The sequence below is a fragment of the Penicillium griseofulvum genome (genome assembly GCF_001561935.1).
Source record: "Penicillium griseofulvum strain PG3 chromosome Unknown contig_11, whole genome shotgun sequence".
NCBI lineage: Eukaryota > Fungi > Ascomycota > Eurotiomycetes > Eurotiales > Aspergillaceae > Penicillium > Penicillium griseofulvum.
The window spans coordinates 623,637-648,339 of NW_024467432.1; the positions used below are offsets into that span (position 1 = coordinate 623,637).

The 24,703-nt window shown below is 47.9% G+C and overlaps 8 protein-coding genes across 8 annotated transcripts; 3 read left to right on the forward strand and 5 right to left on the reverse strand.

Annotated features, from left to right (window-relative positions):
* Positions 1-522: 522 nt before the first annotated feature.
* Positions 523-2,433, forward strand: PGRI_087570 (sugar porter family MFS transporter; the record flags this gene model as incomplete). Its single annotated transcript, XM_040796471.1, has 4 exons — positions 523-934; positions 985-1,026; positions 1,161-2,082; positions 2,139-2,433. The coding sequence occupies 4 exons, from the start codon at positions 523-525 to the stop codon at positions 2,431-2,433; spliced, it is 1,671 nt and encodes a 556-aa protein (XP_040651009.1).
* Positions 2,434-2,732: 299 nt separating this feature from the next.
* Positions 2,733-4,527, reverse strand: PGRI_087580 (sugar porter family MFS transporter; the record flags this gene model as incomplete). Its single annotated transcript, XM_040796472.1, has 6 exons — positions 2,733-3,110; positions 3,159-3,449; positions 3,502-4,215; positions 4,268-4,343; positions 4,399-4,450; positions 4,503-4,527. The coding sequence occupies 6 exons, from the start codon at positions 4,525-4,527 to the stop codon at positions 2,733-2,735; spliced, it is 1,536 nt and encodes a 511-aa protein (XP_040651010.1).
* A 1,208-nt stretch (positions 4,528-5,735) lies between these two features.
* On the reverse strand, positions 5,736-7,993 carry PGRI_087590 (Acyl-CoA oxidase; the record flags this gene model as incomplete). Its single annotated transcript, XM_040796473.1, has 4 exons — positions 5,736-6,416; positions 6,469-7,135; positions 7,188-7,561; positions 7,628-7,993. 4 exons carry the CDS (start codon positions 7,991-7,993, stop codon positions 5,736-5,738), a joined length of 2,088 nt encoding a protein of 695 aa, XP_040651011.1.
* A 669-nt stretch (positions 7,994-8,662) lies between these two features.
* PGRI_087600 (Major facilitator superfamily domain, general substrate transporter) lies at positions 8,663-10,211 on the reverse strand (the record flags this gene model as incomplete). The annotated part of the gene is made up of 5 exons (XM_040796474.1): positions 8,663-9,007; positions 9,055-9,414; positions 9,462-9,863; positions 9,916-9,930; positions 9,999-10,211. The coding sequence occupies 5 exons, from the start codon at positions 10,209-10,211 to the stop codon at positions 8,663-8,665; spliced, it is 1,335 nt and encodes a 444-aa protein (XP_040651012.1).
* A 564-nt stretch (positions 10,212-10,775) lies between these two features.
* On the forward strand, positions 10,776-13,659 carry PGRI_087610 (Concanavalin A-like lectin/glucanase, subgroup; the record flags this gene model as incomplete). Its single annotated transcript, XM_040796475.1, has 6 exons — positions 10,776-11,177; positions 11,241-11,697; positions 11,745-11,918; positions 11,968-12,481; positions 12,781-12,896; positions 12,947-13,659. The coding sequence occupies 6 exons, from the start codon at positions 10,776-10,778 to the stop codon at positions 13,657-13,659; spliced, it is 2,376 nt and encodes a 791-aa protein (XP_040651013.1).
* A 449-nt stretch (positions 13,660-14,108) lies between these two features.
* PGRI_087620 (uncharacterized protein) lies at positions 14,109-14,792 on the reverse strand (the record flags this gene model as incomplete). Its single annotated transcript, XM_040796476.1, has 1 exon — positions 14,109-14,792. The coding sequence occupies one exon, from the start codon at positions 14,790-14,792 to the stop codon at positions 14,109-14,111; it is 684 nt and encodes a 227-aa protein (XP_040651014.1).
* A 1,796-nt stretch (positions 14,793-16,588) lies between these two features.
* On the forward strand, positions 16,589-18,340 carry PGRI_087630 (DUF3176 domain-containing protein; the record flags this gene model as incomplete). The annotated part of the gene is made up of 2 exons (XM_040796477.1): positions 16,589-17,198; positions 17,262-18,340. The coding sequence occupies 2 exons, from the start codon at positions 16,589-16,591 to the stop codon at positions 18,338-18,340; spliced, it is 1,689 nt and encodes a 562-aa protein (XP_040651015.1).
* A 196-nt stretch (positions 18,341-18,536) lies between these two features.
* Positions 18,537-23,429, reverse strand: PGRI_087640 (putative C6 transcription factor; the record flags this gene model as incomplete). The annotated part of the gene is made up of 12 exons (XM_040796478.1): positions 18,537-18,730; positions 18,792-19,001; positions 19,053-19,543; positions 19,599-19,748; positions 19,795-19,987; positions 20,060-20,533; positions 20,585-21,021; positions 21,085-21,160; positions 21,594-22,265; positions 22,332-23,015; positions 23,071-23,207; positions 23,272-23,429. The coding sequence occupies 12 exons, from the start codon at positions 23,427-23,429 to the stop codon at positions 18,537-18,539; spliced, it is 3,876 nt and encodes a 1,291-aa protein (XP_040651016.1).
* Positions 23,430-24,703: the final 1,274 nt, after the last annotated feature.

Below are 24,703 nucleotides of genomic sequence, written 5' to 3' on the forward strand. Positions count from 1 at the left end.
AAATAACAAGCTATTATTGGCACTTTAGTGGCGTAAATTGGCACTTTCCTAAGAGTTTCGATTTGCAAGAAATGAGGGAAAGTGATCGGCAGGCTGTGATCCTGCACGCCAACAAAACCCGCTAACTAAGTCTGGAGAAGCCGAGCCTGGTTGAAATGATATTGATTGGCTCTATATGCCGCGTGGGTACACAGGTCTTCTAAAGACGTGGAAATGTTATTGGGTTGACTCGGAAACAATACCTGTGCTAATTGTTATAAATTTGCTCTTTGCTTAGATGAGTTGATTTGGGAAAGTAGTGGGCCTAAGCATCAATTCCTCTTCCAATCATATGTCTCTTGTGAACAATGCATGTAACGAAGAACAAATTCTCCTGGCCCCATGGAGGTTATGACCCCCCGGAGTCTTTTAAAAGCGGGTTTTCCCCGCGTTGAGTCCTTTTGACTTGATACTCTTTAGACTGTTCACACTGGTTCCCTCTATATACTGGCATATGCAAGATATATAGGATTCTCAGTGGACATGCAGACCAAACGGTTCTTGGGCCTAAATGGCACCAATCTCCAGATTGCCATCGGTTTTCTAGCCGGCATGGACTTCCTCCTGTTCGGCTATGATCAAGGTGTTACCGGCGGTTTGCTGACACTCGACTCTTTCGTTAAATACTTTCCCGAAATCAATACTCTAGAGTCGTATACCAAGGGCTGGACCGCTTCAGCAAAGAGCAACCAGTCCACCCGACAAGGTATCACAGTCGCAGCGTACAACCTGGGATGTTTCGCAGGCTCGATTCCCACAATTTGGATCGGTAACATGTTGGGTCGTCGCAAGGCTATCTTTCTTGGTTCCTTTATTATGTGCATCGGTGCTATTCTTCAGTGCACATCTTACGGTCTTGCTCAGCTTATTGTCGGTCGATTGGTAACTGGGTTTGGTTAGTATGAGTGACGCGTATGGAGAGTAATCCATTAACATGAACTGCAGGTAACGGAATTAATACATCCACAGTCCCTACTTGGCAGTCTGGTAAGTCGAAATTCAATCCAGAGATCACCCGCCTCGCTGTAACGATTCATCTCGCACCACCATATCTCGATGATTGCTAGTGATGGATTGGTGATACCGACACTAAATAATGAATACAAGTTAACATCAGATAGAATGCTGCAAGTCCCATCGACGAGGCCAGATGGTCATGATCGAGGGAGCCATGATCACATGCGGTATCACAATCAGCTACTGGATTAATTTCGGCCTGATGTTCGCAGACCCAAACGAAGTCGCCTGGCGATTCCCGCTAGCCTTCCAGATCTTTTTCGCCGCAATCATTCTAGCCTTCGTCATGATGCTCCCCGAGTCACCCCGTTGGCTCATCCTTAAGGGTCGTGAGGAAGAAGCAAAAGAAGTCCTGGCATGCCTGATGGGCGACGAGACCGATGAATTGTTCATCGACACCGAATTCACCGCTATCAAAGCCACGGTCCTCGAAATGGCAACGGGGTCATTCCGCGATATGTTCACCATGGGCGAGGATCGTCATTTCCACCGCACAATGCTGGCATATGTCAACCAGATGTTCCAGCAAATCTCCGGCATCAACTTGATCACCTACTATATCCCTACTCTCCTGGAACAACAGGTCGGACTGGATGCCATCAAATCGCGTCTTATCTCTGCGTGTAACGGAACGGAGTATTTCATCGCCTCCTGGATAGCTGTGTTCACTGTTGAAAAATTCGGTCGTCGAACTCTCATGCTCTTCGGTGCTGTGGGAATGTCGATCTCCATGGCTGTGCTTGCTATTGCCGATAGTATTTCATCAAGCCACAAACAGACCCCGATAGGTGTCAAGGCCGGTGTGGCTCAGACGGTATTTTTGTTTGTGTTCAACACCTTCTTCGCCATCGGCTGGCTTGGAATGACTTGGCTGTATCCAGCCGAGATTGTCCCACTGAAGATTCGCGCCCCGGCCAATGCTTTATCGACTTCATCCAATTGGATCTGGAACTTCCTAGTTGTTATGATTACCCCGGTTGCTTTCGAAAACATTGGTTACAAGACCTATGTCATTTTCGCTGTGATGTGAGTACTTTCTTTGTCTCTATCATTAGGTTCTGAGAAGTACTGACCCGGCTTAGCAATGCTGCCATTGTGCCTGTCGTCTATTTCTTCTTCCCCGAGACTACAATGCGCTCGCTAGAAGAGATGGACCGTATATTTCGCAAAACTACTAGCGTCTTCAATGTGGTACCACTCGCTAACAATGAGCCCCACATGTATGGTCCGAATGGCGAACTCTTGCGTACTCTGGATGATGTTGAGGATGATGCTGTCCGTCGTGCCAGCTTCCTGAACAAGGAGAGTAAGGCTCACCAGAGCCACGCTCAACATGCGGAACAATATAGCGAAGGACAGACTAGCGAGGAGAGATAAGTTCTGTCTGTTAGTTTAGACGCCGAGCATATCCTCTCTAGGCATCTGATACGGCTTTTCTATTCCGAGATATACCAGTTTATGTATTTGCAGCGAGTTGATTTTGTCGAATGGTCCAATACCCCCGATACTTCATGTTAGACTACGGAGTTTCCATTCTTCCAGATTCTTTTTCAATTTAAATCACTTTCACATGATATTTTTACTGCAAGGTATATTATCGAATGCTTCAGTTCATTTATTCATAATATGGTATATGGGTAGTCGCCTCTGTGTTACAGGAACCATCATCCAGCGATTCAAACCACCTCTTCATGGGTAGCACCAGCAGCCTCGGCCTTAGCACCAATCTCCTTACGGCGCTCGATCTCTTCCCCAAACAAGTCTCCAATTTCGTGAGTGCGCCATGGCTTGATATCCGTCTCGAAGACAATGTCAATCTCTTCAAGCGACCGACCCACGGTCTCAGGATACATGAAGAACACGTGGAAGGTCATAACCGTGCAAAAAACTCCGAAAATAATATAAGTCTTCCACTGGATATTGTGGAAGGCCGGTGCCACAAAGTAAGCCAGAGCAAAGTTGAAAATCCAGTTGGTGGCGGCCGACAAGCCGACGCCCTTTGCTCGGTACTTCAGTGGGAAAACCTCGGCGGCATAAATCCAAGCAGTCGGAGCCTATAAATGTTAGATGTGGTCTGTTTCAAATATAAGGATATAACATACCCAAGTCAGGCCGTAGATGCCGGTGAAGATGTATGAAAAGGCGATGACTGTCATTCCTGCACTGCCCTTAATCTCCCATGTCAAATTGGCATTACCGTTCACGTTTGAAACGGGATTGCCTTTGCTGGCCATAACACCCGCAATGATGAAGTGCACAATCATGCAGGTGACGGATCCGATAAGAAGTAGGTTTCTTCGTCCAACGCGATCAATGAAGGGGAGCATAAAGCCTGTAGTCACCAAAAAGATGACATACTGAATAGCGGAGGACCACAGTGTTGTGTTGCCAGTCTGTAATTGGTTAGTAAAACCGCTCTAGCTTTTCCTTCGACGAGAAACTCACCATGCCAGCCATTTCGAAAATGTAAACCACATAATACATGGCAACATTACCACCTAGAAGCTGTTGCCACATTTGAACACTCATTCCGCACATTGTGCGCTTCCAAACACGAGGTCCAAACAATGCCAGGAATGAGACATCCTTAGATTCATGCGCAACACGCACGGCCTCTTGGACTTCTTCGAATTCTACCTGCACAACGGGGTCATGGCGATCACCATTAGCATGAATGATGGCTAGTGTGTCCAAAGCTTCTTCCCAACGCTCCTTTGAAGCGAGCCAGCGAGGAGACTCGGGGAAGAAGAACAAAGCGATAAACAGAATGAGACCTGGAACAGCCTGGACACCCCAGCAAATCCGGAAAGCAGCCGGTCCAGATACGCCAACGACGCAGCCATATGCGATCAAGTACATGATCAAAATACCCCATTCGATTGCCCATTGTTGAATACCCACGACACGACCTCGGATGCGAGCGGGCGCGAGTTCGGATAAATAGACACACGTTTGAGAGGATGTCACACCGACTGCGAGCCCACTGATGACACGACCGGCGACTAAATGCGTCACGTTTTGGGCACTGCATTGGACCATGGCACCGACGATCCAAACAAGAGAGGCGATCATCAATGCATAGCGACGACCAAGGATATCTGATAACCAACCGGCTGCAATCGAACCTGCGAATGAACCGGCGGACATTGACGCTGTAATCTATGGCGGAATATTAGCATGTGAATCGTAATTAGAGATGGAGAGAACGTACTCCGCCCTGGAGGTTGGAATCTGGCGAGCCGAAGTAATCGGTGTATGTATCAACGCCAATCCAGGCGCTCATGGAGCTATCGCTCGTATTAGTCCCCGTGCTATATTAACAGGGATGTGGAATGTACACACCTGACATCGAAGCCGAAAAGAGCGCCGCCAATAGTGCCAAAGGCAGCCAGCACTGCAAAATATTAGAGTCACGAACAGACTATTAACAGCCAGAACTGACATACCATAAATATTCGTTATAGTATACATGGTTGCGGTTGGACCATGAAGGTTATCGAAGCTTTGGGCTTGCGGCAAGGCGTTTTATAAGTAAAGTAGCGTCAGATCGACAGGTCAATGCACGTTTCGGCATGTTCGGGGTACGCGACGTTGCATGGTACGATTCCGGGACCGGATTGATCCCTCTAGGAAAGATCAACAGTGAATTGCGGAGCGAAAAACCCGGGGCAGGAAAGTCGGGGGTGGACCACAGTGTCATTGGTTCTATACCCCAGCAGAACCAGTCGGTAAATTCCTTTATTAACCGAGATATCATTTACCCGGGGTTATGAAACCTTCCACGACGGCTAATTTGGACAATATCGTTCTTCGTTTTGTATTTTGCCTAATCTCATACCCTTCTCGCCTCCCGATGTTCCAAATCGGCCCGTTTCTCGCAATGGATCGGCATGCCAACGTCATATCCCCAGACAACCCCGTAGACAGTTCCAAGGTTGAAGTTAGCGTTCTGGAGATGAGGTCTAGCCCACCGGTGTCAGCTCCGTATCGGATGTTATTTTGTTAGCTCTTTTATTTCTTCGAGATACTTTTTCTTCACGTGAACGTGTTCTATTTGCTTTTTGACTTGCCGAATCTGCCGCTATCCGTGAGAGGCTCTGCAGGAGTCCGATTGTTACGCGAGCTTTTTTGCGGAGCACTTTAAGCCTGAGCTCATCTTATAGACGGAGCAGCATATTACTGGGAAAGGTCGGGTAAATTAGAGCTACATACGGAGTACTCCACAGGTATATTGCCTTTTCGATGCTCCGCATGATCCTTGACTATTTTCTTCTCTTTTCCTTTCTTTCCATTTGCATCCATCTACTTTAAGGTTTATATCGTTACATTGACCTCTCTGTGTCTGGTAGTATCCTGCTACCTAAGACTGCTATTGACTGGACTGTCTATTCCCCAAGGGTTTCGGACTTCCCCACGGAGCAAACAGAGCGAAACAGTCACATCTAGGCGAGAGATCAGAATCTAAGCTTAGTCGGCACGTGAAAGCTCAAAAGTGAGCACTTTAACAAGCTTAAAGAGACATTGGAAGAACACCTATTAAACCACAAACAGGACTCAACAAAATCATTGGCCATTCTATGAGATCTAGGTATATAGCTCATCTCTCTATGGTCTATATTCGAAACCAAACAGGCATAAAAAATACATCAGAAGAACAAGTATATCGCCAAAACAAAAATCTACAGCTTGCTCTTGGCGGGCTCATTCTTGAGCACCGCCGCATTCCATGGGTAAGGGTCAAACACCAAGTCGTTAACAGGGTTCTCCTCGCTTGCCCGACGGAACAGATCCTCGTACACCTTGCCGTCATAGCGACCCAGACTGCTGTCCAGATGCCAGTCTGGAATCGCCCACGCATCGACTAATCGGACAGCGTGCGGGCGGATCTCATCGAGCAGCTTTAGCACCGCAGTAGTGCGAGTCAGGGTGATTTGTCGCACAGTCACGGCACCGGAAGCGAAGAACTCAGCGGCTTCGCGCTCCAGAGTGTGCAGAGAGAAGAGTCGGAATAGTTGGTGCATGATTGCCTTAGTCTCTGGATCCAAGGCCGCTGACAGCTGGGGAGAGGAAACTGCCTCGTAGAAGTTCTTCACCATCATGTACTGAGAGTGGGCCGTAGACAGGCGCCAGAAGTCAACCAAAAGGCTGTTCCAGGAGCGTTGCTCAGCATCCCGGTGCTTCAGGGCCTCGAAAGTCAGATGGGCTGTGCGCCATGCAAACGCATCTACAATGTCCTTGTCCTCAGCAAGCACATCGAACGAAGCTCCCTTATCGCGTCGGTCGAGGTATGCCTGGAGGATCTTGCTAGTGTCGTTACCAGCTGACTTACCAGCCAGGACAGCTCGGGCAGATTTGAGAAGCTGTTGGTGTTAGTCTTAAGTAATTAGAATGGTAGAAAGGACTGTGACATACATAACGTGCAACCTGTTGGGTCAACATATAGTTATCACCTTCCCAGGTGAGTGTGGGCAGATAGTCTGCGTAAGCCGGTCCAATGCCGCTGTAGCTGCTGTATCCATGACCACCACATGCGCGGCGGCAGATCTCCAAACCCTCACCAGCAGTGGTACTAGCCAGAGCCTTAAGACCACATGATGTAGCATGCAAATCTGCAAGGAGGTTCGCACCGGCGCGGAGCTGCTCGGGTCCAGCACCGCGTGACTCCTGGTCGGGCGAGCTGGCTGCCTTCATACGACTTTGATTCTCCTCATACAGGCGCATCATGCCACGACCAGTGAAATGAAGGGCGTACATGGATGCTAATAGGGGTAGCAGGCGCACCTGCACCATCTTATAGTTCAGCACTTGGGTCTCACCCGCGTGTGGGTCCGAATCACGGTCCTGGAACTGTCTCCGAACCGCACAGTATCGGGTAGCAATAGTGACACCACGGGCCAGAACACCGCCGGCATCCAGAACAATGTTGGCGCGAACCCAGGTCATAGTACCGAATACAAGAGACGGCATCGCGGGCTTAGCGTATTGGTTTGTCTCTTTGTTGACCTGACAGAAACGGGCCAGCATGCTGATGTGGGGTACCTTCACGTTGTTGAACAGCAGGAAACCATTATCCATAGTGCTAAAGTAGGTCGTTAGTCTCGGTGCTAGCCAGTGATTGAGATTAAACTTACTTGTAGCCAAACTTGGGGCCAATATCGCCCACATATACATTATCCAATGGCTGATGGGTTTCGAGGTCGCGGATCTGCACCACGAATGGGTGAGGACCGTAGTTCTTGCCATCAATAATCAGCTGGGCCATAACGACAGCATGGTTGGCGGTGCGACCGAGAGATCCAATCCACCACTTCGAGGCAGTCAATGTTGGGGAATTGATGGTAAATGTCTTATCGTCGGAGTTCCAGGTGGCAGTGGTTTCCAAACCTCGCACGTTCGATCCGTGGCCCAATTCAGTTTGTGCGTAGCAACCGATGATCTGGTATTTTTCTGCGCGCTCGAGGAACAGTTTGTGCTGCTCGGGGGTGCCTTGTTCCCGCAGAGTCACCTAAATAACGATCAAAGTGGTTAGTTGGATTGGATTCATTGGAGAAAAGGGGTCCAATTCACTTACCAAGAACATACTGGCGTGCAGAGCATACGGAGTAGGTTCGCCAACCAAGTCATTGGCTGCATGGAATTCTTCCATTGTCCATTTGTGCTCTACCGAGAGCTGTTGGAGGCGCTTGCCCTTGGCAAGTGCCCGCTGGAGCCGCTCTACACGGCCCAAAGTATGATTTTGAGATTTATCGAATACTTTTTCCGGCTGCAAAAGAGCTAGGATGGATGCTCGTCGCTCCAAGGTTTCCTTTGTGTGCAGATACTCGGATAATCTTTCAACGTTGACATTGGATTGAGCACGCTCCTGCTGGAGGAGCTCAGATCCTTGCGGACCAGCCGGCTTCAGGGCCTTAACCCAATCAGGAGGAGGTGTTGGCATTGTGAAATAAAAAAGAAGTGGTTACTAGATGGAAGAGAGAGATGGGGAAAGATGGGGTTATGAACCCCAGAAAGAAGGAGGAACCGCGGAAGGGCCGAGGGTCTCAATTGGGAAAGAGCCTCGGCTTAAAATGGATGACTAAGAAGGCGCGATCTTCCGGGCCCCAGGGCCGGAGCCATGGGCCCGGGGAACTTTCAAGCTTTCCCGAGGTCTTTTTGCACTTGAGAGACCATTAAGATCCATTCGATTACCTAGTTATGGACAAATTTATTAACTCTCAACTCACCCCCGCATATTCCGACTAAGTTTGATATGGGGAAGCGGGGAGAAAAATATACATCCCTACAGAATGTATGCATTCGGTTCTCTTTCACGGGTGAACCGGTCCCGAAAGCATAGGCCGATCATCGGGCCTTTAAGTGACGAAGGGTATGCCGTTGGAAGGATTCTGTAAGATGACCTCGGTTTGAAGGTATTTTACACTTGACACTTGACTACGCTAATTTGTTGCAAATAGGTCATACAATCGATTTCTCAATCGGCGAAAAAGAATCACGTGGAACGGGGTGCATTGGATACGGGATAGGCGAAAAGCCCGAGATAAAGAATCGGATCTGATAACAAAAAGTTTCCGAATCAATTTCACATGTCAACATGTGAGTTTATCTATTAATCATGTCTGACCTTGGACACCCGCGGCAATCCCAGCCACGTGATGAGAATGGCACCAGACAAGGCCACGATAAATGGCTGCAGCACTTTAACTCCCTTAGCTTGTGCAAGCACACCAACCGCAAAGGGGAGAATGGCGGCCCCGCTACCCCCAAAGGCAGCGACAAACCCTATTGAGGTTACATGCAAATGCCGAGGAAGTAGCTTGGTAACCATTACAACTGCCCCTGGGAAAAGGGGGCCCAAGAAAAAGCCTTGCAGCGACACTGCCACCGCCGACGCATAAAACTGAGGCACAAGCCATAGAATCAAAGCAAATCCCATGGAGCAAACAATGTATACCTAGTGGAAATCAGTTTCGTTCTGTCGCAAAGCAACGTGATACTCACCGAAACTGCGACTTTCTCGCCGACGCGGGGTGTCACGAACCCCAAAATCACCCGTCCCACCGTGATACCTAGCCAAAACCCAGTGGCCGTCATTCCGCTAGCAAACGCACTACCTTGTCGAACTCGGATCATAAAGGTAACAATCCAGCCTCCCAGCGCAACTTCTACTCCAACGTATCCCAGCAAGAACAATGCGCAGAGCCAGGTTACCCGGGCGGCCGGGCGCTTGAAGAGTGCATCTCTCAAGCCACCTTTTTTAGTCTCATCCGCTGATGGTGCAGTGGACGCGCGGAAATCGGCGGCAGTTGATTTCCAGAAGCATGTGCCAGAAACCACCAATTCGATAGCCGCACATCCGACCTGACTATTAACTTGAGATCAAATATCTGCGTGGAATCTTCACTCACCATGACATAATAAAAGTAATACCACGGCAGACCACCCTTGGCAATCATGGAGGTTGCGATCAAAGGACTCAGAACGGCACCGGCTCCATAGACGCCATGCAACACTCCCAATAGCTCATTTGCATTGGCCATGTTACCCATCCATGCATTCCATGCAGCATCCTCTAGGCCATTTCCCAATCCTGCAAAGATGAACGCAACCACCAGCACCGGGTACGGGGGGTGAACGCAGTTGATAACATAGGCAATAAGATGACAAGCTGGTCCGATAATGGCCACACCGCGCTGACCTAGTGTATAGTGGATGCGGTGATTGAGAAACGCGGCGAGTGTATAACCTACCAGAGGCGACAAGAAAACGAGAGATACGATCGTATATGATAGATGGTAGTATGATTCCAGCTGTATATTGAATGAGACAGAATATCGTCAATTTTAGGGGACTTCATCTTACATATGGAATTAGAGCCTGCAAACAGTCAATAAATATCCCGAACCATTGGAATCAAACTGTGCTCCTAGGCCATCTCAACTTACACCATAGGCTGCATCATTCGCACCCATTACCAGGAATGACCAGAGTGTTGCAAAAGTCCGACTAACATTGACACGGGGTTGATTCCATTTCTCCAATATCGGAAAGCTGTCGGGGGGTTCCGAAGATGGACCTATGTCTGACTGGGAACGAGGCAGAGCCTCAAGGGCGATAACACTTTCGCGCGAATTTTGCATTACAGTGGTAGTTGCCATATGTTATTTGTGTGAATTTGAGAAGCAGATGAAGAGGAATGAAATATCAAGCCCAAAATCCTTGGCGCGGTGATTCAACCCGCATTTCCGGATTGAGATGAGGGGATGACGTTCCCCCACAATCCTTCGGCAAAACTTCGGTAACTTGGATTATCAGAGGCCGTTTGCAGTTTGTTTTGCTCTATTCTTGGACTAGTCATATCTATGAGGCTATCCACGGATATTTTGTATGTATTCTATTATTGAGTGGTCACGAAGGCCTGCACTCTGTGATCAGAGCTTTAAAAAATTTTCCGATTGACGTATATCGCTTGAGATTTTGTTGAGTCCATTCTCCTTAATAGATGCATTTAAATTCGAAGTCTGCATGAAAAAAGTGTTAGATCATTGAACCATCTCGTGGGTTCTATATATATCAGTATTCTACCCCTAACAATCCTTCTAAAGTACGAACCCCCGCCACAATTTCGATTTTACGGCTGTTCTTTTTCCACCAATCACGATATATTCAATTACATATAAGCCAACTGATGGTGTCGTTAAGTCGATATATTTTTAACAGCAATGAGTTACGTTAACCCCATCATCCCGGGGTTTAACCCCGATCCATCGATTATTCGCGTCGGTAAAGACTTTTTCTTGGTCACCTCCACATTTGAATACTTCCCTGGAGTTCCCATTTACCACAGCCAAGATTTGATTCAATGGAGATTGATTGGTCATGCGTTGACACGAACCAGCCAGCTTCAAATCCATACTCCAGAACCCGGAGGAGGCGTATGGGCAACCACAATTCGTTATCATGCGGGGGTTTACTATATCATGGCTGCAAGCTTCCAGCGCTACCGTCCTCAACAGGATGACCGAGTTTGGCCACAGGGATTTTACGTCAAAACCACTGATATATGGAATGATAAGACATGGTCTGATCCAATCTATTTTGATCAAGTTGGGTTTGACCAAGATGTGAGTTTCACCAAAGATATTACCTCCCGTATGGATAATAAGAATGACGGTTGAATGCTATAGCTTTTCTGGGATGATGATGGAACCGTGTATTTATCGTCTACCTACCGAAAGACCCAGCCAACTGCTGGTGCTAAGTTGAAAGATTTTGCGATTCATATATGCACCGTTGATCTGGCCACTGGGCATTCGACCTCTGCACCTAAATTGATCCGGGAGTCCTCTTCTGGTGTTTCCGAGGGATCACATATTTTCAAACGCGGTCGTTATTGGTATTTGTTTACAGCAGAAGGCGGCACTGAAAGTGGCCATAGCGAATGGGTGAACCGCAGCGAGGTCGGTCCATTGGGACCGTGGGAGCTTGGACCAAATAACCCTCTCTGGCGCAATGGCGTTGAGGACGAAGTGCAGAACACTGGGCATGCTGACCTAGTTGAGGATACCAAAGGACAATGGTGGGCTGTTGTTCTCGGCGTTCGTCCTGTAAGAAAGGGAGATACGTGGGAAGAATCAGTACTAGGTATGATGTCTAGAAGTACTGGCTGGTTATTATATTAACTTTCCTAGGCCGAGAGACATTTCTAGTTCCTTTGGAATGGAAAGATGACTGGCCTGTGATCAATGGAGGCCAGAAAATCAGTCTTAACTCCTATGGCCCTGGTCTTTACGAATTCAATATCGCGGTATCTTGGAGAGATGAATTTTCAGAGACACAAATGCAAGTTGGTTGGTATCGAAAAAGTGAGTCCCGAACAATGAACCGGCCTGAGCAGACCTAACCAGAAGATAGACACGCCCTTCGTAAATGATTACTCACTTACGGAGCACCCCAATCACCTTCGTCTCTATGGAGGGCCTTACAATCTGTCAGTGCCAGCCAGCCCAACCATGTTCCTTCGCAAGCAAACCCACCGGCACTGCAGGTGGCAAACGATGCTCTCCTTTCAGCCGACAGTAGAAGAAACCGAGGCTGGCACAGTGGTCTGGTTGAACTATTTTACATATAGCAGCATCGGTATCAGGAAGGATAGCAAGGGCCGCTTTATCCGTTTTCGACCATCAGAGGGTGACATGGTAGAGCACAGATTGGATACGAACACTGCTGTCACTCTCACAATTGACTGTGGCACTGAGTATCGATTTGGGTATCATGAAGATACAGAGTCCGACATCCACTGGATTGGGTCAGTTTCTAACAGTGCTGCTACGGCCGCACCTCCAGTTGGTGCCAACTTTACTGGCATGATGCTGGGGCTGTATGCATTTGGAGAGCGCCAACGATGCCTGGCCCCAGCAGATTTTGCGTACGCAGAGTTTAAATAAGAGCATGATGGCCCTATGTTGCTGTTTGTCTACTTGGGAAAAAAAACTTTCAAATGAAATGCCAAGACCATTGATATATTTCTAAAATCATCCATCTAAATCCAAGTGCTGATCAATACTTGAACGTCATGTCTTAACTCCGTGATAAACTCCGATCGCCAAGCACTTGCAAGTTTTGTTTCTTTCTGGTACAGCGGGAGCCATCTCCAAAATTGTCATCTGCTAAGCACAAAGCGCACACACTAGTTCTTATAGCCAGAATGACTGAGACACTCAAAAGTGATCATATAATCTCCGTCTCCGATGACGCAGAGCAAGTGACGGACGATTGGTCTGGATTGACAGACCCGATCGAACGCCGTCGGCGACAAAACCGCATAAACCAGAGGGCTTACCGTACGTCGCATTCGCTGCAATCTGTTCTTAGGCTAACTAACATTGTCCAGGAAAACGCAAGCGACTAGCTTCAACCAAAGATGTCCACCCTAAGAGCCTAGTACCATCCCCCCATTCAACCCCTACCACCCAATTACAAAACCGCCCTTCCCAAGACAACCCGCCAGTCCGTCTCTACCGCAATCATGAAACTCTACAAGATCTATTGGAAAAATTTGCCAAGTCGGCGTATGAAAGCTATATACGAGGAATTCCGACCGCCGATCATCTCATAACGTTGACTAGGGTTAATGTCTTTCGAGCATTCACCCACAACTTGCGGTTGATCGGTTCGTCAGAGAACTGGATGGATGATGACGCTATTTCACCGTTCAATACAGCTTTGCCACACAACCCTTCCACCCCGGACAATACCAGCCTCATTCCAGCCAACCTACAACCCACCCGAATTCAGAAAACAATAAAGCATCACCCATGGCTGGATTTCTTTCCCTTCCCTAAAATGCGCGATAACCTTATCGAAGCTGAGGATAACTGGGATGACGCGCAGCTCTGTCACGATATCATGGGTTTCTGGGGGGAGTCGACAATGGATACAGGGCTGCTTGTGTGGGGGGAGCCTTGGAATATGCAAAATTGGGAGGTGACCGAGTCGTTTCTGAAGAAATACCAATGGGTTGTTCGAGGGTGTCCTGAATTGATGAACGCGACAAATAGTTGGCGTGCCCGTCGAGGGGAGAAGCTAATATTTCGCTATATCTGAACCAACCTAAAACCTGATCTACTGAGCAGCCTCATAATATGGGTAGCGGTAAGTGCATTACTGGATACACGCGCTAATAATGCAGGTTACTGACATCCTGGTTTCTCTTGTAGATTGGACATTCGAGACGGGGACGCAATGGTCAAATTATCATCTGCAATGTGATGTTGATATTCTAGCTATAATTATTCACCACACTGAGTCCTTGGTGATTCTTACAAGTTCCTATCTTGTTGAATTAAAGGTTCATCATTTCGCATTTGTATTCCAGCTTCGATCAGGCCTCAACTTCCGCCCTGCTTCATTTCGGGTTGCGGGCTGGAATATGTAATCTGGTCTTCCTGCAACGCCTTCGGGGAAAAGTAAAGGCTAATTCTCTGATTCAAGCGATTCCAACTTTCGGATTTTCGCTGGGCCAGGTCTGTAACAAAATGCACGTGTTAGCTTAATCAAATGTCACTAAGAAGTACGATTTCCTCACCATTTAGAATATAAAGCAATTCAACGGGTATCGGGGCCCAAATTGTCAGGGCAGCAATCTGCCCGAATCCCCACTGGTCATCTTCAAATTGGTCTCTCGCGACACTTCGCAGATGCTTTCGTTGTCGCCACATCATCGTGAGGCCGAGAATCATGCACGCAGTCAAGACTCCAGTCAACAAGATCCAAAATAGCATCATCACCCTGAACATCGACCTGTGCACCTTGTCCGCCTGGAATTTCTCCTTGAGAGATTGTAACCAGAACGCGGCTGTACCCGCAACAGCAAAGATAGCGACAGTCCATGATGGATATGGAACTGGGTTGATGACGCTGTAGTCCGTTGAACTGTGTGCGCAGCCGTCAGAGGCAAGTCTCCAGTTTGCCCTACTGTCACTACCTAGGTTGCTTTTGCCTAGGGCGACGATCACGAGGACAAACACGGCAAAATAGAGTAGCACTCGCGCGGCCCAACGTGACATTGGCTGCGCGACGACCATACAGAAGAAGGTGACGAGGATGCTGTTGACTTGGAGGAATGCCATGGCCTGCATTTCGGCAATCTCAAAGGTGGATGGGTTCTGCGACAGATTTGCAAGCGTGGCTATGGCGGAGGAACCGACGAAGAAGCCATTTGAAGAGAAGAAATTCATTTGAACGTCTTTTAAGTCTCGGATGAAGCTGCTCGCTGGCGCTAGGGTGAGATAGAGTATACGATAAACGGGACCGACGAGGATGGTTAGGCCGGTTTGTATACTGTATGCGTACATCATCTAGAATAGCAGGCATAATAGGTTAGCTACAGTGTTTATAGAGAAAACGGAGAAAATATATGGTGAACTTACACCGATCCCTGAAAGATCAGGGTTTCCCACCCCATATGTGAGTAGGCACAGGTTCTGGCACTTCTGGACCTCCAAGGTAATGTTTAGATTGTTCTTGTGAGCGTGATGGAAGAAATCCTCCATTTTAGTAAAATCACAGTGTCTTCCATCTTCTCCAATGGACGTCCCTGCGGGTGTAGCTGATGTTACGTTCGAGACTTCGGATGAGGTTATTCCCTGTGGAAGTGCTGCGGCTCCCTGTAAATATAAGAGGGCGTACCCTACGAGATAGTGAAGGAGTAACATAATTCTGGAGATGTAATGAACTCCCCAGTGAAGAGCAAACGTTGAATGTAACTTTATTGACAGGGCTTCATCTTTGTAGATAAGGGCACATTCAAATGCTCAACGGCCTAAACGCGGCTGAACTCTCCATGTCTCGCCAAGAACAAAATAATAAGCACGGTTGAGTCGATTCACTTGGCAAGTCAACACTGTTCTCCTCGGTACCTGGGCGTCAGCTTTAATCATCCTCTATGTTAGTAGCCTGAATTAGGATAGCTAGAATGCACGAAGATTAAAAAGGAATAGTGTATGTGGATTTTCGTCGATTATCATCCAATGGTAAGAATCAGAGCTGGGCCTGGACAACGGCCCGCCCCCAACTCGCGTTCGTTGGCCTTGTCGTTTCGCACACATCGGACATCCCAGCATAACGCTAATTTATATTCATGCAGGCCTGATTGTCAATCAGCTAGCCACAGGGTTTTCTCGTATTGGGGGCCGCTCACACCCCACCCAAATCCCATATTCCAGTTTTTGAACCATGTAAAACATTACTCTGTATAGGGAAATAGGTAGGCAAAAAAAAAAGGAGGCCTTGGAAAAGGATCTAGCTTTTGGGTTCGTGAAATGAGCGACGGATTTATCGCGAACTACGTAGGAAATATAGATGTGTCTCGGAGCCAAGCCACTAGCCGTTATAGGAAGTATGTATAGACGATATAAGAGGTGCCGGAGTATCTCCGGATATTGTAATCCACAAATGTCGGATGCCTCAGATGACCCTAGGATTTGGCCCCTGTTAAGTGTACACAGTAAGTGATAGGTTGACATTGCAATGCTTACCGGGGCCAAGAAGAAAGACTACGCTACGGCCTCTTAGCGTTGTGGCTTGGGTGGGGGAATACGAGAACTGAGAAGACAGGAAATATTTTTCCCGACCCTGAAGGCTTTGTGATGTTGGAGAATTTCCTATTTGGGGGTCCCTTTTCAAAGAAAAGTACTCCGTACACTGGAAATACTCCGTAGTAACCGGCGTAGCTTTTGGAACATTAGAATAATATATGTATTTTTCTCAACTGAGATAGCTACTTTATACCGCTTGGCATGCGAGAGGGTACAGTTTCTTATCACCAGATGTTGAGATCTGCGAAATTGAACCCTTGCAGGCCCCCACTAAAAGAAAAGTACTGTTACAGCCTTGCACCCAAACCCCCTGCGGCTGATTATAATGACGAAAACATATTAGGTATAAATCAATCTGGGTCCTTCAATAATGCTATTGGGCTCTCATTTCCGTGTCAACTCCCTGGAAATTCCAATAATCCACACAGGCTGTCACCATGACAGTTGACAGTCACCAGAAAGCTCACCCATATGATGGTCCCCAGGTTTCTGAACTAGGGTCCGAGACACAGAGTGCGACTCCTGAGTATAAACGCCATGCGGTGTACTCCCGCAGCGAATGGCTTTTAGAATCGATTAGTTCCATCCTGGCCCTTGGCCTCCTCATTGCCATTGCCGTTATCTTCTGGTATATGGACAAAAAGCCTCTCTCTGCTTGGCGCGCCGGTGTCTCTCTCAACGCGTCAGTTTCTATCCTGACAACTGCATGCACTACGGCGTTGATGCACGGGGTGAGCACGTTCATTGGACAGTCTAAATGGCTTCACTTCAAGAATGGGCCTCGGAAACTCGAGGACCTTGAAACATTTGACGGAGCCAGTCGCGGTGTTTGGGGATCTATTCTGCTGCTTACCGCGGTCAAGTGGAATCTAGCCACCATTGGCGCATTTATCACGATCTTGCGACTTGCTTTCTCGCCATTCGCGCAACAGGTCGTCCTGATTGAGCAGCGAGACATCATCACTCCTTCTAATACCGCTAGCTTCGGATATGCGCACAGTTACATCGACACTACACTGACACGGGACCTTGGCAATGCTTATATCGGTAAGAATTGTCAACACAGTACACAACGGAAACAAGCTCTGTAGCTAACGTGCTTTTAACTAGAAAACGTCCAGCAGGATCCCGGTATGCAGTCCGCCATCATCCAGGGCCTGTATGGCCTCAATACCACAGAATCCTTCAAATGCCCTGGGTTGTGTGACTGGCCCTCATCGTACATATCACTTGGATACAAAACCGAGTGCAGGAACGTCACCCAGGAAACATTGCAAACAGCCACCTGCGGTAAAATATCTGTCCAGAACATATGCAACATGACAACACCAGGCGGAGTCAACCTTACAACTCGCCATGTATTCACCGATTCGGGGACAACATACAACATGAATACTTCCTCGGTGCTCGACAAATTAGCATATGGAATGGGACCATCCTTTCCCGAAATCATACGATTCGGAATCTACAGATCGACCATGGGCGGTAGTTTCCAATTGACAAACCCGAACATCACAGAATGCTCTCTCTCTCTCACGGCCCACGAATACACAGGTGCCAGGGCCAATGGTAGTGATTTCTCTGTGGTAAAGCGGGAGGTTGACTTCGGCGTGAAGAATCCCTGGGCGCTCAAGGGGAACTCAACAGACCTGAATTTCAATTACATATACACCAATGAGACAACGAATGGTGATCTCCATATTCCTGCGCTCGAAATGACATATGGTACTATCACCTCGCTGGCAGCTTTCTTCCAGTCAACGACAGTGGTCAGCGACTGGATCACGGGGAATGTGCGCGGTCAGAACCTTGGGTTTGCCACCGCTCTATCTGGAGACGTGGATCTTGGTGACCGATTCGACAAAATGGCGAATGGCATGTCGATGTATATGCGCTACGGTCCAAATACCCTGGCCGCGCATGGAGAGATAAGACAGAGCGAGCCACATGTTTTCATCCGCTGGAGGTACTTCATTGTCCCGATTTTGATTGAGGCGTTCGCAATTTTGTTCGCTATCTTAAGTATATTTAGCAATCGTCCCAGCCGCCGTGTTCCCCTGTGGAAATCTTCGACGCTTGCTGTGTTGGCTTGTCAGCATGAGGAGCGGCTTGGACTCCTACAGACTACGGGCAAGGATCTTGAGGATCTCGAGATCGAGGCTAAGAAGGCTGAGGTACAGCTAAGATAGTGTCAAACTTGAGCCGTGAATGAGTTACGAGGACCAAACATGATACACAACCTACATATAGTTAATTAATACAGCTTGTTCAGGGACTATCCAAAATATACCAGATGCCTGGCCGGAATAGGTTAACAAGAATCATAGCAATACCAGCTGCCATGGGATCTAAGTTTAGTACAAATACAATTATCACAACTAGAGTTCAAGCTGTAAAGGTCGAATTGGGATCTGCGGGAAGAAGTCCCTGACGATCCATCATCGCGACAAGATCCCCATCCATCATGAACTCGCCAATCTCCATACCAAATGGCGAGAGACTAAAGTCGTCCCCTGTAAGGCCTGACCGAGTAACATGGAGGGCAGGAAGGATAGTGGTCGAGGCATCGAAGTTCGTTTCTGATAAAAACAGTAATGTAAGTATAACCTGCTAGGTAAAGACGAAGGGAAATGAACTAACCAGGATCGTCCAAGACCTTGCTAAATTGTTCCAAGTAATACCGACATCGATCAATCAACCGGTTTCCTTCATCGAGCCTAGAAAGTGCTGCTACTGCACGGCCGGGATATTGTCTGGCTTTGCTTGCTTGGTCTGTCATCGGGGAACTTGTTAGGCTGGTATCACGGTAGACCCAATACACTCCGATGAGGACCAGCGCCGCGTTAAAAGCTTAGAGACTGTCAGCATGCAAAATTTCAGATCGAGGAATTAGGACCTAACTGTAATATAATGAGAACCACCAAGCTCCCAAGAGGCTGCGCTTCCATCCAGGTTCTGACACCACGCGATGTACGATATCAATGATCTCCATCGCGGAATCCGCGCATATTTGCAAGCTATTCATCCCTATCTGCTGCAATAATCTCATATCTTGAGGATCGCGATCAGTGGACCTGCTTGCGGTGATGAATTTGACCAGTATTGGGCGATGGAGCAAAACTCGAAGATTAAGATATCTCAAGGTCAGAATGACTTGAAACTTTAACGAGAGATATTGGGAATTAGACGACATCTGCTCGTAAGGCAAATTCCCAATGCTAGCCGACGATATAAGTTGTAATGGATGGGCAAGCGACCGTTCCCAGGAGAACAACTGCTGTTCCAAGTTGAAGATGTGGGCTACGGTTTCGCCGACTGGTAATGAACCATCGCAGCCGATGTTCTGGCCATAAAGAAGCTCTAGGATATTCCAGAGCTGTTTATAGAGTCCACTTGGATATACGTCAGAAACCTGGACCTTTACATTTGTCAGATCCAACCACTTACATTGTCGAGTTGAAGAATGCGACGCTCAAGGCCGCTGTCTCGTCATCCACAAGTCCTGTTGAATTTTCGAATTCCCGTTTTGCGGGCAGCTCGAGCTTGACATAGCTATCTGGAATTGCCGCCGGTCTGCCAAAAGTCATGCTCAGGGTCCTATATTGTCAGCATATGTTTGGCTTGTAGAGATTTAGCCACTTACCGGTCTAAAACCACACAGCCGTACCAAGTTCTCTTTCGCATCTCCTGCTCGATTGGAGAAAATACTTTAGATGCATGCCGTGAATGTAATCCAAGCTGAAGAGCGGCTTTGACGGCTAATCCATGGACGGTCCATGCTTGTATTGACTTCTGCGTTCCTTGGAGGTACTGGCCCATGAGGAGCAAATATTGAACTGGGTAAACACAGTCAGGAAAATCCTGCAAAAAGAAGGAAACACGAGGAACAAGAGTTAAGAGCCACTTACCCACTTCTAGCGTTGTCCCTCGCATAATTTCACTCCCACACAAGCCAAGGCCACGCTGATAGAAGACATCTGATTCTTCGATCCGAGCATCTGCACTCGCACTTCCAGGAATGGCAGTGATAGTAGCCATAGCCAACACCATATTCAACAAACCAAGCCAGGTTCTCCGTACCCGACTGAAGTTCTCCCGTGCCATCTGGTGATATGTGTCCAGGAAGACAGGTGGGTATATGTAAGGAAACAGCAAACCCGTATTAGAGAAGTAGCGCTCGATAAGCTCCAGGGTGTTTGCCTGCAGCGGCAAAGCAAAAATATTTACTTGCATGCGCCGGTCATGACCTGTCTGGCGTAGTGGCGATGATGGTCTCGATGCATTCACGAAGCCACCCTCAGCAGCGCCAGGTGAAGGGAAATACCCCGGTTGAACAATAGCGCTCGACAAATGTCGAAGGAATGCAATATTTGAAGAAGGGCCTAGTAACTCGTTAGCAATCTAGAACTTCCTTATAGAGCAAATGCACTTACCAAAGAACCCGGAATCCTCCTCATCAGCAAAAATCACCGCACCCATACCATCGACCGAATCCTCTGTCCCAATCAAGCCAGGCATCGGTGCGGCAATTCTCGTCTCATCCTGACTCTCCCCAGCATTTCGACCGGAAATAGCAGACTGCCTGTCCCTATCTCCTTCGGGCCCATGATCAACCTTTTTCGCCAACGCATCTAAATCACCCCTCACAGCCCCAAGCGACTCCTCAAGCCTCTTTACTCTATCTTCAAGTCCGTGCAGATAGTCTTTCTGCACGATAACATTAGCGGCCGTTGGGGGCGGCGTGTAAACACATTCAAACCCCAAATCCTGACATAGCGAGCAGCTGGGCCGCTTGCCGTCACATCGGGATTTGCGGGTTCGACATGCGTCGCAGGCAATGGCTACACGACGCCGCTTGGAAGGCCGCCCGCTAGGTGTTTCGTTATCTGGCGAGTTCAATGCCATTTGGTAACATCATATGATCAGGGGTTACCGGGGTGTGACTGTTTCTGGGGTTGTGTCGGGCGGGGGTAGATCGGGTGGATATCCGGTGTTGCCGGGGTTAAACTCTAGTTATAGAGGACGAAGATCGATCTTATCGTTACCTCGAATTTTGCAGATATATTTCTCAATTTGATTAGATGTATTTCTTCTCTTCATATCCTTGGCTTAGGGAAGATATTGGGGAAAGGGCTGGAAATTATAATAGTAGTTATGCAGTGATATGAAGGAAACTATATATATACACCGTTTAATACAATAAATCCACTCCAGACATAATGAAACTCATAGAATCGTAAAGCTGGCTAGTCATGCCCAGCGAACCACGCGCCATTGGAAACATCGGAGCCCAAGAACACCATAGACAAAACAATCAACCCTCTTCATCACGGGATATTACTATCTTTGGCGGGAACTGAGGCCCCGGTGATGAACCTGTGGGGCTAATCTCGGAAGCCGATGGTGCTCTACTTCGCGAGGGTGATTTCGAAGCAAACGGACCCGACTGTCCTTGCCATCCCCCAAACACTGCCGCAGGAGGACACTGCAAAGTTGATGCCCTAGGCACTCCCCCATTTGGGAGCGAGTTTGAGTGACCGTTACCAGTTATCGGCCGCGAGACAGCGCGGGCAGGCACTGAATGCCGTGCTGGACTCCTAGCCCTCGAGCTACCTTCCCCATTATCCACAGAACCAGTGGTGCTTATGAAACTTGCAGCCCTTGATCGGTTATCCGGTGTCGATGACCTTTGGTATTGGGCCATCTGATCGGTGAGTTTTGAGTTTTTGTACTCTTCTCCTGGAGTTAAGGGGTAAGTTGTTTTCGCGTTGCGTTTAAATCCCCCTTTCTCGATTTGCTTATGGGCTTTGTCGGCAAGAAGAGCGCTTGCTTTACTCATGATGCGGGCGACCTCCCGTCTTCCCAGGTCTGGTAGCGTATTGGTGGTAGGGCGGCGTATGGGCGCCATCTCGGTATTGGTGTCACTTGTTCTAGAGCCTCGCCGGGAACTGCTTCCGGTGTTTGAAACAGCACAGTCGCAATGCGGGCATTTTTCCACCGTACCCTCTTCTTGTTGTCCGTCTTCAGTATCCACGGCATCTATATCCGCTGAGAAAATGAGATACAGTGATCCCAATACAGCGAGTGCAGTACCAACAACTGGCGCCCATTGACCTAAGGGTTTCATTGGTGAGTCTATGCCATTTGCGCTAAGTCAGATCAAACACAGTATCTACTTACCAATGCTTTGTATAGGCTCTGTTTGGTACCTCATTTGGAAACTCCAAAAGTTCATCTCGCCTTTGACGAGAATTGCCAGCACGGCTGCAGCAAACAACGGTAACCCGAGGATAGTTAACCATTTTTTTATAACTTTGGTAATATCAGTCATGTGGCTGACGGTAGCTCCATTGGTTCCCTCAATGAGTTCATCCGGCTTCTGTTTGTACTTTCCCTTTAAGAACTTCTCGTCCAAAATTTTGATCCACATCGATACCAACGACAAAATGGCAGGGATGCAACATGCAGCCGCAATAAGTGTAGCAGCATTGAATGTCAACTCACTAGGCACTGGAATAACGTAGATATTGTCCGCTGCGCCTCGTCGCAACGGTGAAATTGGATCATTTTCGGTACAAAGGAGGCCACAGTTGGAGTCAAATTTAAATTCACCACCATTTGGGCCCCTTGTCCTGGCCCAGTGAATGCTTGCCGGGTCATCACTTGGGCAACGAGTGGGTTCGAGGCGCATGAATTCCACAATCAAGCTTATTAGCCCAACCAGGAGAAGGACTGTCCACAGAAAGATGATGTCCCGACCGGGGTTGTTGAAGTAGGTTTTGGACAGCCTGACGGTCGCTGGAGCAGTCAAGATGCCGATTGAGCACAGCTGGAACGCCCCGTAAACGTCCATATCGACAGCGCCTTTAGAGTATTAAATTAATACATCAATCCGCGGCAAAATCTTGGTTAGACTCACCCTCAACATGAAGCACAGCAAGAACAATCCCATGAAGAGCCGCGATAGCGGGGAAAAGTAACACAGCGGCCAGACAAGCGTTCCGAATCCATTCCACTTTGCGAGCGAACACGCAGGCTACAACCAAGACATAGTATCTAGAATGAATGTTAGTATACCATGGTAAGACCAGCAATCCAATCTCTTCATGGGGAAACATACAAGACTCGGGTCCCCGGGCCATATTGACCGGAAACCGGCCAAGCGCAAACAACCTCGAGAGATGGACTTACGGCCACTGTCATGTTAGGGGGCGATGCAGTATCACGATGCACAAGAACATGGTCTAGTAAAGAGGCAACAAAGGGAATTGCTGGCATTGCATGTTATTCGCCTTCGGCGACAGTGACTTTAGGAAAAAGCAGCAAAAAATGCATATATTAATATGATGTTCTCTAATGCCGACAGTGACTTAATGAGGCTCGTGTTATTATAGAAAATGGAGAGAGAAAAAAAAGCAGGGAGCCTCCGGGCGGTCTTATCCACAAAGCCGCTACTCTGTACGGAGTAGATCGACCATGCTCAACAAAGCAAATAAGAACATGTACCCGGGCTGCAAGATATTTCGTCAGCAACAGCCTCATCTCGGAATTCTGTAGCCTCAGTCTAGCTGGGATTGGATAGCTTCGGGGGAAAACTTTTATTATCAAGCTCCAACCCTCAGAATGACAAGTGCCCCCGTGATGTCGATTTGGGCGGGCGCAGCAACCCGGGCGTGAATACGAGATGGGGCAATGCCACCTCCCGCTGATTGGCACGTTAGGTTCATATCGGGTGGCTATGTCTGTAGGGCGGATTTCTCGGTTTACCAAGCAATCGAGATTATGATGTTGGAGAAGTAGGAAATGTTTTAACCCATTCACTCCCAAAGTCACGAGATAAACCTTGGAATTCAGAAAACAAAACGTTTGGAACTGATATTGACTGAACCATGGGTCGGACAACATTAAAAAGACGTCACTTCCCAAAACTTGGGCGGGGCTTTCCCTCGCCAATTCTCAAATAGTTCCAGACTCTTTGTTTTTCTTTATTGGCATTTCTTGTCATAAAATCCAAACTAATCAAATTGTCCTCTTCTGTCCCGTGCATGTCTTAGTCTTATTTTGATTGCCCTTTTCTGTTGAGGCTCAGACCCCCCCCCCTACCCTCAGACGTGAAAATTTCTCTCCCCAGATTTCGCTCAACGTTGCATTAAAAAGGAACCTGGCCACTTCGCCGGATTCTAGTACAACTTTAATAAAGCCCAAATTTTGATCCACATATCCACTTGGAACACGGAGGTCTTCCACAGCCTCACAGACCTTGATTGTTCATTAGCAGCTGGGCTCCCACTCTTCTCAGCCTAAGTCACAAAATCATTCAAATTTATCGGTGTGATTATGAGGGGCAGTCCACTGGATTTCTCCGCATTTTAGACAATTTCTTGATTTCTCCGGCATTCAAGTACATGGGATAGACAACAACTTGCAAAATTTATCCGGAATTTTAATTGACGGGGAGCAACTAAGACCATATTCATCGCGGTTTTATCTTCGCAGAGAAATGCGTCTGCAATAAAAAACAACAGTTGGATCCCGCTACGCAAAATTATCTT